The sequence below is a fragment of the Malaclemys terrapin genome, chromosome 1 (assembly GCF_027887155.1).
Source record: "Malaclemys terrapin pileata isolate rMalTer1 chromosome 1, rMalTer1.hap1, whole genome shotgun sequence".
Classification (NCBI taxonomy): domain Eukaryota; kingdom Metazoa; phylum Chordata; order Testudines; family Emydidae; genus Malaclemys; species Malaclemys terrapin.
Window position 1 is genome coordinate 28963248 of NC_071505.1, and position 13432 is coordinate 28976679.

A 13432-nucleotide genomic window follows, 5' to 3' on the forward strand; every position below is an offset into this window, starting at 1 on the left:
TGAACAGGGAATCAAAGGGTTCCTCGATCTCTCCTGCTTGGAGATGGAGAGATGACATTACCCTTTTTAAAAGCTCCTGGTGTCTCTAAAGTCCTCCTGCAGGATGGAGGGGGCGGGGCCGTTATCGCCTTATCTGGGGAGGGCGAGGAGGCCGGTACGATACTCTGGGTATCCGCCCGCACCGGAGGGTCTGCCACTTGGTCAGTCTCCGGGCACGGTACCGAGGATGTACGTCCCACCGACCCCTTCCCTTGGAGGTCTGGAGAGGGAGGCCGATGGTGCCTCTGAGGCTCCAGCTATCGAGCGAGCCCCGACTGGGGCTACGTCGGGGCCACAGTGCCCACTGGTACCACTGGGCCAGCCACGGGGCCTGGTGTCACTGCACTTGCTGCGGCACTGGCGGGCCCAGTTGTTTGGCCTAGCTGGCCTGGCCATGGAAGCACGACTGTGAACAGAGGCTGGCTGACGAATGACCTGCCGCTCTCCCGGGACCGGGAGAAGCGGCAGTGCCAGGAGCGACACCGACCACGGGACCGTGATCTCGACGTGGAGGATCGGTACCGTCAGTAGCAGCTGCTCTGCGATCGGTTCTGACGGGCGGACCCGCGGAGGCGACAAGCTGGCAATTGATGCCCGGGGCTGCGGAGGCGATGCCCTGGTACGGTCTTGGAGCGGGATTCTGAGTGGGAATGGCGTTGACGTCTGTGCCGTGGCCAGCTGCGGTAACCCCTCTGAGATGAGGACCTTCGGCAACGTCTGCCTCGGTCCCGTCGGTACTCACTCCTTGAAATGGAGTGGTGCTGAGAGTCTCAGTCAGATGGCACCAAACCAGATAGTCTGGTGGGAGTAGAGGGCGATCCACGTGGACTTTGCCCTGAATGGTCGCTAGGCGGTGAATGGCATTGGGAACGTTCCCTGGACTAAGACCGGTACCGAGCCGGGGGCACCCTGGAGCATGGGGCCGGCCTTGGCGGCGCTCCGGATACTGGTATGGACTTGACACTCCGGGCCGCCTGCAGGGCCTCCGGCGTTGAGGGCATCTGGACAGGTCTGGTCCGAAGTGGCCAGGCTACTCCGCTCTACGTGAGTTGGAGGCTAGAGGCTGGAGGGGGATCGAGGGCTGCCCGACATGGGTCTAGCCTCTGCCCCGGGTTTTCCTCAGTGCCGCTGCGAAGAAGGCGTCCTTGTTGCCTTCTTGTGCCCCGTAGATGGGAAGCGGTGCCGATTGGTCGAAGGCGCCAGAAGGTCGCCGCACACCGACCCCGCGGTGCCCAGCGCCGACTCGGAGCGGTGCGCCGGAGTCGGGGTCTGCGCCAACTCTATCATAATGGTCCGGAGCCTGATGTATCTTTCTCTCTTAGTCCGAGATTTGAACGACTTGCAAATCTTGCAACGATCGCTGATAAGGGTCTCTCCCAAGCAGCGTAAACCGTCTGCGTGCGGGTCACTCTTTGGCATAGATCGCCTACAAGTGTCACACCATTTAAAACCAGGACGTGGGGCATGCCCCGGTCCGGGCGCTCTAACTAACTGAACAGCTAACTAACTACAGGTACTAACACTGAACGAACAAGCAGTTCTGGGGACGAGCTACAGCAAAGCTGGAGCAGAGTAGTTCCGATGCACTTTCGCTGGCGACAAGAAGGAACTGAGGGTGGGGGGCGTGCGCAGCTCCCCTTATACCGTGCCGTGGAGGCACCACTCCAGGGGTCGCTGGGGCGCTCCCCCCCTACAGGTACTGTTAGGGGAAAAACTTCCAGCACTGGAGCACATGGCGAACACGTGGCGAGCACGTGGAATACACATGAGCAACCACTCGAAGACGAACCCCCTCTCCTGGGCTGTTCACACACAGCCTCTGGCATGTAAGCTGCTCCCAGCTACTTGCAAGTGAATGACCCTAGCCAATATCTCTGGTCCCAGCCAGACCCTGGGAACTCCATCTTCCAGTGTCCAGTTATGCTTGCTGGATGTTGCAAGCTTACATAAGTTCATCAATTTCTTTTTTAAATTGACATGTACCAGGCTTGTTCTCCCAAGGGGAGTCTCTCACACACTGCAAACCAAATGCACTGCTTCAGGTAGAATAAACAGATTTATTAGCTATAAAGGTAGATTTAAATGCTTATAAGTCAAAGCATAACAAGTCAGATTTGGTCAAATGAAATAAAAGCAAAACGCATTCTAGGCTGATCTTAACACTTTCAGTGTCCTTACAAACTCCCCACAGGCTGGCTCTTCAGCCAGGCTCTCTCCTTTGATCAGTGGTTCAGTCGCTTGGTGGTGGTGGTGTCTGTAGATGTAGGTGGAAGAGAGCATGGCAAAATGTCTCTCCCTTTTATCATGTCCTTTCTTTCCTCTTGGCTTTGCCCCCCACCCCTTCAGAGTCAGGTGAGCATTACCTCATTGCAGTCCCAAACTGCCCAAAGGAAGGGGGTGACACCCTCGAGGGTCTAACAGAATCTTTTGTTGCTCTATAAGACAGTGTCCATTGTTCCTGTGAGGCTGGGCTGGGTTTGTCCCAACCATGCTCTGACGAGGTGTGAACTGCCTCTCTGTTCTTGGAGAGTTTTTGCATGGGCTTGCTTTAAGCCATGAGGATACATTTTCAGCCTCATAATTATATACATGAAATTATAACCTATAATATTACTGTAACAATTACTATAACATCACTATAACAACCATGCTTACTGCATTCTGAGCCTTCCGAAGACGCTCAAGATGACAAACTTTGCATTGGATGTCATACAATCATTTCATAAAGATGAACATGGGGGTGTAGAGCGTTTCCCCGAGGTACAGAGCGTCACAACGAGGGATCACAAGGTATTGAAAATTTTATTAGTTCAAAGGAAAGAAAATCTCACTTCCTACTCCCTGCATACGCTTACCCTTCAAAGTCAAGTATTCTCATTCAACCCCTTGAAACACAGACAATTACATAAATTACATAGTTTTATCATTGCTAGCATTGATACATTGTTTACTGTGACTACTTTTATAATAAATATAAGGGGTTTATAAAAATTTTGACTTCACTAGGGAGTTGCCAACCCGAAAATGTTGAGAGAAACTGCTCTCAGAGGTGTGTGAACTGCCTCATTCATCTCAATCACGGCCATGTGGATTCGATGGGCCGTGGGATTCAGCATTTTTGCCATAGAACTGCACTTTTGCTGCAGCCAGCAGCCCAGCATTTTGTTTTCTGTCTCCCTATCCTGCTGGGACCTGCTTGCAGGTGCCTCTTGCTTTCCAAGTTTCTTCTCATGAGGTTGCAACTATCCTGCTCTTCCCAATGGCTACAGGGTCAAGCAGTCCTAGGCAGTTCTGTTTGGTATGGAATAGCTTGAGAAACACTGTTCTATTGGAATCCAAGAAATGTGTATTCATATTTATCAGTTTTAGGTAAAATCACATTAAGAGAACAGTTGCAGGTTTTTCTGTGCAAAATACAGTAACTTCTAGCTTATGCAGGATATTCATTATTTGTGTGGAAAACCGTCTTTAACATATAAAATATTATCATAAACAACTGCAAATGAATTGAATGTCTAAGAAAAATTAAGTTTTCTAATAAATATCCACTAGCATTATTGCATCAAAGATGAACTTCTCTGGCGTATTCCAGAATAAATTAGCGTAAGAAAAAACTAATAATGCGGATGAACACATGTATGAAAGATCATCTAAGGTAAAGTTTATCAAATCAATTGGAAAATGATTTCATTGCATTCAAAGTTATAAATAAGTCATTAATTGCAACTGTAAAATACCAAGCAAATTTATTAGGAGAAAGATTTTAACCATACCCTGTTCAAAGCATCAAGCACTAGTGTGTGAGTCCCCTCCAACAAACACTGGTTTTTAATTACTTTTAAGGTAAGCATCAAGTCAGCATCTCCCACTGTTCCTGAAGAACCATTTTGCAGTTCTTTCATGGCTCCTGTAACACACAGAAAAACACTTCTTCAGGGAAACAAATTTCACATTTTCTTTGTAAAATCAGTACTGCAATCAAACTGATGCAAAGTTATTTACAAATAACTCATGAGACCTGTGGGATGGGGTATACTCTCCACACTGACCCTGAGAGGGTAAATTAGGCCCAATTAACCTACCCTCTGCACCTGGAGGAGAAGCCATGGAGCAGGGATTGATTAAATGAGGCTCAGCTGGACAGGAACAGGGGGTGCCTGAATAAAACCCAGAAGCTGAGGAGCAGAAGAGAGCTGTAAGGAAGTAGTCTGCAGTCACCCCCTGGGAGAAGGGAAGTGTATCTGGGACTAGAGGCAAGAAGCCTACAGTTACTCCCTGGGAGGGCGGAGCATAGCTTGGAAAGCCCAGAGAAGGGGAATAGTAGTGAGGTAGGCAAGGCTCAGGGAGAGGAGCAGAGAGGTATGGGGTAGGTCAAACTTTGGCTGCTGATGAGAGGGCTTCTGAGCCAAGACCCAGAGTAGAGGGTGGGCCTGTGTCCCGCTACCAGCTGCTGAAGTGGCATTGGTAGGGCAGTGAGTAGGAAGACTGCCTAAGCCCATTTGTCAACAGGGACTTTGATACCCTGGAAGAGGGGGGACATGTACGGTGACCTGGCCAGAGGGCTGAATCATGAAGAGGAGGCTGAAGTTCTTGGAGTGAGAGGGGTCTGCAGGTCTAGCGGATGATGGGAGAGACACTGCCAGTGGAGAGTGCAACACCTAGCCAGAGCTAATCTCCAGGAAGAGGTGCCACCAATAGTGAGTGCACCCCATGACAGCCTAATTCTAGTTTCCCACTGTTTTCATGCTTCTGTAATGTCACAGACCAGAGTTAGCAAGAGCCCATGGAGTGAGTTAAAACTCAATTTTCCCATGTTGTTGAGATTATTATGAAACAAATACTCACTCCAAAGAATTTTGGTTGCAGCAAAATGGGGGGATTTTGCATGTGAACTTGTACAATATGTTAATCATTCATAAGCTGAATCCCAATTAACCTCAAACCTAGTAAAATCAGATGGGATACAGAGAGATCACATATTTTTCTATGAGTGGGGATGAAGTCTAATCATACAGAGAACCATGTAGGGCTCCAGTCAATAGCAGATTCAAGAGAAATGAAAAATTCAGCTTTTGTTTTTCACTTTCAGTTCAAAATCTAGCAAGAAATTAATTACTTAATGGAGCTCTCTGTTTCTTAGTGTCCATACTACTTTAAATGCCTTTAGGATTTTCTTGGAAGGAAAACACTTAAAAGGAATTTTTGACTACTAGATCTTTCTGTTGGCAGCAGATTAGAAACCAAATTATATCCACAGATAACATCAATGGAAATTGTGCACACATAAACTAACAGGACCATGTTCTGCTCTTTTAACATTTTTGTAGTAATCAGCACTCACCGCAAAGTGGCACTACAGAAAGTAACTAGAGATCATGTAAAAGACTCTTTAGGATTCAAGAATGTACTGATTATTTTTTCTATAAAAGACTAACTTTCTTCACGTATTAACCTTCAAACGCCAACTAGGGCGATAGTCAAAGGAAAAAAAACTTGTCTCTTTTTTGGCTTCATTATGACGGACAAAGGCTCACAAGATTTTAGCAAAAAAAGGAGAATTTCTCATGCTTGCTTTTTAAAGTTGACTATCAAGTCTTAAATCTCCTGTTTTTGCTCAAGGACTCATTGAATGAATGGAAAAATAATACAATTATATTACAAGGGACAAGAAACTAAAATCTGAGCTTGTAAGAGAAACCTCCATTTTAATCAAACTGTTTAAAATGGTTTGTTTTTGTCAATATTCACTTAACCAAAAGTCCTGACAAACACTTGCAAGAAATGCTGTCTTCAAAAAGATTCCCCATCTCTCCAGTTAAGACTGAGAAAGCTCTTACTCCAGATCTTTAGTATTCTAATGAGACTGTCAGCAAAAACAAAGAAGACAAGACTTAATATTCTTGATTTAAAAAAATGCTAAGGTAACAAAACAAGAATCTTTTCTAACCTTGTCCAAGTCTTCTGTTTCTACACAATAAAGAACAAAGGGAACACACATTTTTCCCCCCTTGCAGATTGCCTATAAGATGTTTCTTTGGAATGGATTTCCTAAATCATCTAGTTTGGCCTCACAACTATTTGCTGTAGACAAGAGCTAATATGTTTCTAATCTTGAAGTCACTGCCCCCACTGCTTGGTTTGTGAGAGCCAGTTACTGTTCTATATGACAATGAACTGAAGCAATACCTTCTGCTAGTATATCCAATTGGAAATAAAGTTTGTTATTTTTTGTCTATCACTAATGGAACATCCAATAATTAAGGTATAAAGTCACAGCAATGGATCCATAGTCCCTAAATCTATAAGTAGTATCAAGGGAAGCAGCAATGGACCAAATTCATCACTGGTGTAAGTCCATCATTGGAGAAGACAATAGAGTTTCAGCAGTGATTAATTTGGCCCAATATGTTCAATGTTTGCCAAGCTTTTTCTTCCACCTTTAACTATGTTTCTACCCTTTTCAATCATAAAAGTTCTCCTTTAATTATAGAGCTTTAAGTAAAAATTACTCATACGAAGTTCCACTACAGGATGGATGATTAACTATTTTAAGAAAGATCAGAAAACAGCCTTCTTATTTATATTCTCCTATTTGATATATAATGTCAACTATTTTCCTTGGATGACTTACCAGGGATCATGAAAGGTAAAATGACTCGAAGAGCCTCCAGCTGTACAGATGGCACCTTTTCATGTTTCCTCATGGCCTTTAGGACTTCTGATGCAACTGCTATCACTATGTCCAGATGGGGGAAACTAAGAGTAAATATGCATTTACAGAATTAATAAACATACAATTTAGAAATGCATTAGTTTTAGTTTGGTAAACAGGAATATGTGAGTCTGCACACTGTAATCTTCTCAGTTTTAACTAGCAAGCAAATTCAGCTAGTGTAGTTTTCTTGTACAGTATTTCCATGCTTTTAATCTCGATTATAATACTAAATATAATTATTTCAATCCTGGAACATTCAAAAGTTTTCTATGCAGTGCAGACTAATAACAGAGCATGTTACTGTGAAGTGTACATTTCATATGTACACTTTAAGACTCTGCTCTAAATGCAAGAAAGGACATGTGATCTCACTCCTCCGTTTGCTCCATAATTTCCATAAACTGTTCATGAAGTGACAGAAGCTTGTTTCTGTTCATTTCTGCAATCTGTCATGTCAGCTTTTGATCTATCAAAACTGCATTTATTAAGATTAAAAAAACCAAACCCTAGCTCAGTTTATTGGCATTCCAAAATGGGTAGCAACAAAGCCTCTAATTAGCTTTTGAGGGCATTCTCCTTTATTTTAATATTTTTTCATTAAAGTGGTAAAAAATAGCACCTAAACACATGCTAAGGCTGCTGTTCTTTGGGTTTTCTAAATGTCACTCTTTCATAGCAATATTTCCTTTAAAATGTTTCTATTACACAATTAGGTCAGTGGTCCCTAAACTGTGGGGCATGCCCCCCTAGATGGGGATGGGGGAACTATTTTGGGGGGGCAGCGAGGCTCGTTGGGGGCAGGGAGGGTACACAACCCAGCCCCACTCTGCCCCTGGCCTTCTGGCCCCCCAGTTCCTGACAGCAGTTCTGGCCCTGCTCCCGACAACAGTTCCTGGGGTGGTGCAGACCAGGTGGGGGGCACGATTGAAGAAGTTTGGGGACCACTGAATTAGGTAAATAAAAATGCACTTTCTTTCCAATTAAAAGGACTTAAGGCAATTGCAGATGACTACTTTCATATGTAAATATGGTTGTGCAGCACATTAACATTCATGTGATAAGGAAATAAGAGGTAATACTTGATCAGCAAGATGAGGAAGTTACTCACCTTCTGCAGTAATGCAGTAACAATGGTTCCTCAAGATGTGTCTGTGTCCCTGTACTGCTGATCAGAGAACTTGGTAGCAGTGTCCATTCACCCGGCGCATGTGCTGCTCCTTGCCTGCCATGAGGCTGGCCAGCGTGCGCGGGTGAACCCTCCTCAGTTCCTTCTCTACCGCAGAGTCAATGGCAAGGACTCTGAAGTAGAGGGGAGGAGGGTGGGTCGTGGAGCACCCACAGAGATACATCTCAAAGAACGATAGTTACTGCACAAGGTGAGTAACTTCTTCTTCGAGTAGGTGTCCCTATGGGTGCTCCACTGTAGGTGACTCCCACCACTGGAGGCTGGGTCTTCAGAGTTGAGTCTGTTACAGATGATATCACCGTGGCACCAAAGCTGGCATCTGCAGCCAAGTTTCCCAGGATGGCATAATGTTCTGCAAAGGTGTGTGCAGATGCCCAGGTAGCTGCGCTGCAGATTTCTGATATAGGGACATCCTTGGAGAAGGCAATGGAGGAGGAGACTGACCTCGTAGAATGTGTGTGTATTGAAGATGGGGGTGCTACATTATGTATCTGGTAACAGAGCTTGATACAGTTCTACTCTGAGGTCCAGTATGGGTCTCCAGCCTCCCTTTTTCTTTGGTATTAGAAAGTAGCAAGAATAGAAGCCTTTGCCTCTTAGATGTATGGGCACAGGCTCTATCGCTCCTACACTAAGGAGATGGCTTACCTCCTGATGTAGCAGACTCTCGTTAGAAGGGTCCCTGAAGAGGGACGGGGAAGGGTGTTTAGGATGGGGGAGGGAGGAGAAATGGATGGCATATCCATCTTGGATATTTCCAGCATCCATTTGTCAGAGGTTATCCATTCTTAGATGCTTCAGAACAAGGTTAGATGGTCTCCGAAGGGATAGGTGGGGTTGTGAGGAGATATTGAGGAGAATGTTATACGGGCACCTCAATCAACCCATCAAAACTGCCACTTCAAGGTGGGGGGGGCTAAGAGGAAGTTGGTTGAGAACCTGACTGCTGTTGCCTGGGGAACCTAGACTTCTTCCTCTGCGGTTCGTAAAATTTCTGTGTACTGTGATGAGTGGGGCTTGAACAGTGGCTGAGGGCTGTACTTTCCTTCATAAGCAGGAGTATAGATCCTGAGGGATCGAAGAGTTGCCCTAGAATCCTTCAACATGTGAAAGGATGTGTCTGTTTTCTTGGCAAATAACTTTGTCCCTTCAAATAAGGTCCTCCACTGTAGTTTGGACTTCTTTAGGGAAGCTGGATAAATGAAGTCATGAAGCCAGTCTCATCACAATGGCTGTGGAAATCGAGTGTGCCGCCATGTCAGCTGCATCTAATGTGGACTGGAGGGATGTTTGATCAGTTGGCCCTCATGGACTATGGCCTTGAATTGTTTCTTGTGAGAATCAGGAAGTTGCTCAAGAAAGGAATGGAGTTCCGTGTAGTTGTGGTATTCATATTTTGCCAACAATGCTTGGTAGTTTGCTATGCAGAACAGGAGGGGTCTGAGGAATATGCCTTCCTGTCGAACAGATCCAGGCATTTCCAGTCCCGGTCATAAGGAGTGAATTTGAACTGGTGCTGGTGGTTGATTGCATCCACAATAATCAAATAAGGGGGCAGATGGGAAAAGAGAAACTCTGTGTCCTTTGCTGGCACGTAATACTTTTTGCCCACCTGCTTGCATGTTGGTGAGACTGAAGCAGAGTTCTGCCATATGACTTTGGTGGGATCCAGGAGTACCTCCTTAATAGGGAGAGCCACTCTGGAGGAGGTGGAGGAATGTTGTCCATCAGCTTATGGTGAGACTTGGTTACCTCCTATAACAGTATTTGCGGGGCTTCAGCCACCTCCTGTGCCAAGTCCTGGAATAATTTGAAATCATCAACCATCAATGGTGGAGGGGGCATCACTATCTCATCTGGTGATGACGACGATAACTGGGCTTGAGGAGTGACTTCCTCCTCCACCTCAGCCTCTACTATCTCCTTGTTTGTTCAGGGGGTTCAGAAGCCCTTGAAGCTGCGACTGAAGGAAAGAGTGTCTCCTCATTTGCTGGTGTGCCACACTACAGGCATGGGAGGCTTGTTGTCTCTGAGCCTCCCAAGGGTCCTAGTATGGCTATTGTGATGGGTAGGAGCCTGGTGGTTGGTACCACAGTTGACCAAACCAGGGAGGCTGTGGATTAGGGGGACAATAAGTTGGATGTCCATAGTGAAACTAAGCCCCATATGGCAGGTGGGAAGAATGGTGAGAATCCATGTCTTCTTGCTCACTTTCTAACTCTGATGATGAGAAGGGCAGGGCAAGGCAGGAAGACTTTGGCAAGTCCAGGGCCCTGGGTGAACTCTGCATCGAGGCCCCAGTACTGAGTAGGAGCAAGTCTGGTGCATTGGACACTGAAAGATCCATTGCACACAGGAAATCTGGCAGCGTGGATGGTGAAGGTTGTCTGTCCCGAGAGGCTTGCACTGATGGGGTGGCGATGTGGATCCGGTAGTGAGTTCTGTCAGTGCCTGTGCACTGGGGTAGGTACTGGTGCCAACATCTGTACTGAGGGAATCTTCCCCAGAGAGTATCTCCTATGTTTTCGTGCCCCCACAGTACCGGCGCTTCTTTGTCCGTGCCCATTGGATCTTTAGGCAGTCTAACCTTGCTCCGTCAGCTTGGTACCACACTTTCCCTGGGTACCAGATTTAGATGGCTTCAATGCCATTGGTACTGATGATACTGATCAAGCCAGACATAGTTTTCAGCTCAACTGGGGTTCACTATGGGGACTCACTGACCTTTTCTTAGAGACCTTATGTGAGTGGCTCATTTCTCTGGGTTCACCTCCCTTTGAAGGATTGCGGTGAGAGCTCTTGCTGGGATTGAATGGCCGACTCCATGAGTAGGAGTTTGAGTCTTAGCTCTGTCTTTCTGGATCTGGGCTTCAGTTGCTGACACAAGCCACACTTTTGTGGAATGTGCTTCTCTCCCAGGCAGCAAACGCACGGCAAGTGTTCATCAGCCACTGGGATAGATTCCTTGCAACTGAGGCACTTTTTGAAGACGAGCAAGCTGGACACATCCTTGTCCATGGGATCTGCCCCACACACTAGGGTTGGGGGAGACAAGCCCTTTTTTTTTTTTTTTTTAAAGGCACGTCCAAATAAAATACAAAGTAACAAAGAAAAAGCTTTGGGGGTAGCTAAAAATTAGCAATTCTTAAAGAGTTAATGATCCACGAATGGACAGCTATAACTCCATCTCTAGCCAACAGCAGTTGAGAAGGAACTGAGGAGGGTTCAACAGAGCACACTGGTCAGCCTTGTGGCAGGCGAGGAGCAGCGCATGCATGGGCTGAGTCGACACTGCTACCAAAAACTTCTCTGATTAGCAGTGCAGGGATGCAGACACACCTACAGTGGAGCAACCATAGGGACACTACTCAAAGAACAACTATCACTTTTAATTCCACTGTTTCTAGACCAACAATGGCTCCCAGTTATAGCAGTTTGGAAGAACAGGGCATGCAAATTCATTCATTACATCATGCTGAAACAGAAAATAACAGATTTCATCACCGTACAGAATTACAATAATTTGCTTTATAAAAAAGCAGAGGGTTCTTTTCAAAAGTCTGGTTCAAGTAGAGTGAACTCCATCTCTGATTAAAGAATAAAAAAAAAGGGGGGGGAATATTAAAAATATACTTAGTTAATTGTAAGACTTGATTTTATATATTTACACATATAAATTAGAAAATTATCAGCACTCTTGTTATCAACTTTTGATTAACTCTATATCCATATCAGCCAAAACAGAGCTGTAATTTTGTACTTGTTAAAACATTTCAGGCATAGATTTTCTTTGCACGCTATTTATTATTGTGTCATCTGTCCTGAAAAGGAAATGGGAAGTGAAAAAAGGAACTGAAAGTTTGTTTAGCTTCATAGTACTGAGAGCCATAATATTCTTTTAACTTTCTTAAACCACAGTAATCTTGATGCCTGCCAGTGCAACAGTGCCTTGTTGGGATTATTTTCTCTCTTTTCCCAGAAATGTTTATTCCATTGACGTATACATATACGCTGGTTTTTACTTTACAAATGAGACAATTTAGCATTTTCTAAAAAAGGATATAAAAATGAAAATGTCAAAGTAAAATGATAAGTTCATATAAAGTCTAATGAGATTGCTTGGGTGAATAAGTTGAATCGGAATTTGCGGGACTGAATGCAATGCCTAGATCCTGGAAACACTTATGATCATGCCAACTGACTTCAATGAGACTACTCACACACTTAAAGCGTTGGCAAGATTGTGGCCTAATTCATGATTGTATTTCTAAGCAGGTTACAGTATCTTTAAGGCCATTCAGAAATCCTTAAGTGAAGCAAAGCACGAGAGGGAAATGGTTCCCACAGAAGTAAGCCTACTCAGTAGGTAGGCTATGTTGACCAATGAGGTGCTTATTTTTAGAGTGAAATTCATCCCAACACAAAGCCTGAGCAAATCAGCTATGTGAAAAGAATTCTGATAGGTGGAGGGATGAAAAAGAACTGGATAAGTAATTTGTAATAAATTTGACAAATTTCAGTTTTCGTGAATTGTCCAAGAAAGGTTCATGATATTCTTCATTTATTACTTGAAATTATTTGACACAAAATTTCTGTGAATAATTCTTTATAGCTTATTCATATGCAGCTTGTTGAAATTCTTTAACATTCAAAATCTGAGCTGTTTTGACAGGCACACAGGATATTTCTGTTCCTTGACTGAATAAGTGTAACACTTAGAATCAAGTTTTCAGTGTGGGTATTCATGGCTAGGAGTTCTAAATTTGTTGTCTGCTAACATTCTGTTTCTGACAACTTTCTGAACAATAAATGCATTTGTGAGAATATCTGCGGAAAGTGAGTATAAAGGTGGAACGAACACCATCAAAGGGAATTACTTTAGCAATTGGAATTAATGTTTGTGAAAATGTCCAATATTTGTCCAACTCTACATGGAATTCACTGTGGCTTATGGGCTGCCCATATAGTCCACGTACTGATGGTATCCACTGTGAAGTTCAGGGGGTTCAAAGGACCCAGGAGTAATCTCTTTACCCCACCCCTCTGTATAGTTGACCCTGGGGCTTACGAAATTCAGAATCTTCTATGCGACTTCCACTCTGCAGTAAATTTTCACCCTACATTAAGTAAATAACTAGCTGTCAATTATTTAAATATGTTTTAAAACCTGCACTAGAACATCACATGATCCCACATTACTAGGTATATCTTACCTTCCTTCAAAAACACGATTCAGCATTTTGCAGGCACTTTCAGCCACTTCAGGGGAGTCTGAATGTTTCTTCATTATGTCCAATGCATTAATGTGTATTCCTTTTGCCAACAGAATCTTTCTAATATTTACTACAACATGAGAAAGCATTAAATGAACAAACATGAATATATTCATTCAGGCTGTGATCCTGCCAACATGTGTGCATCTTCTAACTTGAAGCAGGCAAGTAGTCCTACTGTCGTCAATAGGACATCTCACTTGTTTGAAGTTATGTATA

At 44.4% G+C, this 13432-nt stretch overlaps 1 protein-coding gene across 1 annotated transcript in view; it reads right to left on the reverse strand.

Moving 5' to 3' along the window:
• LRRK2 (leucine rich repeat kinase 2) overlaps nt 1-13432 on the reverse strand; it is a 140905-nt gene that overhangs the window by 84570 nt on the left and 42903 nt on the right. Inside the window, exons 12-14 of the mRNA XM_054018958.1 lie at nt 13154-13283; nt 6671-6795; nt 3813-3946 (exon numbers count right to left, since the gene is read on the reverse strand). Of these exons, the coding sequence (XP_053874933.1) occupies nt 3813-3946; nt 6671-6795; nt 13154-13283 (389 nt within the window). The remainder of the gene's footprint in view (nt 1-3812; nt 3947-6670; nt 6796-13153; nt 13284-13432) is intronic.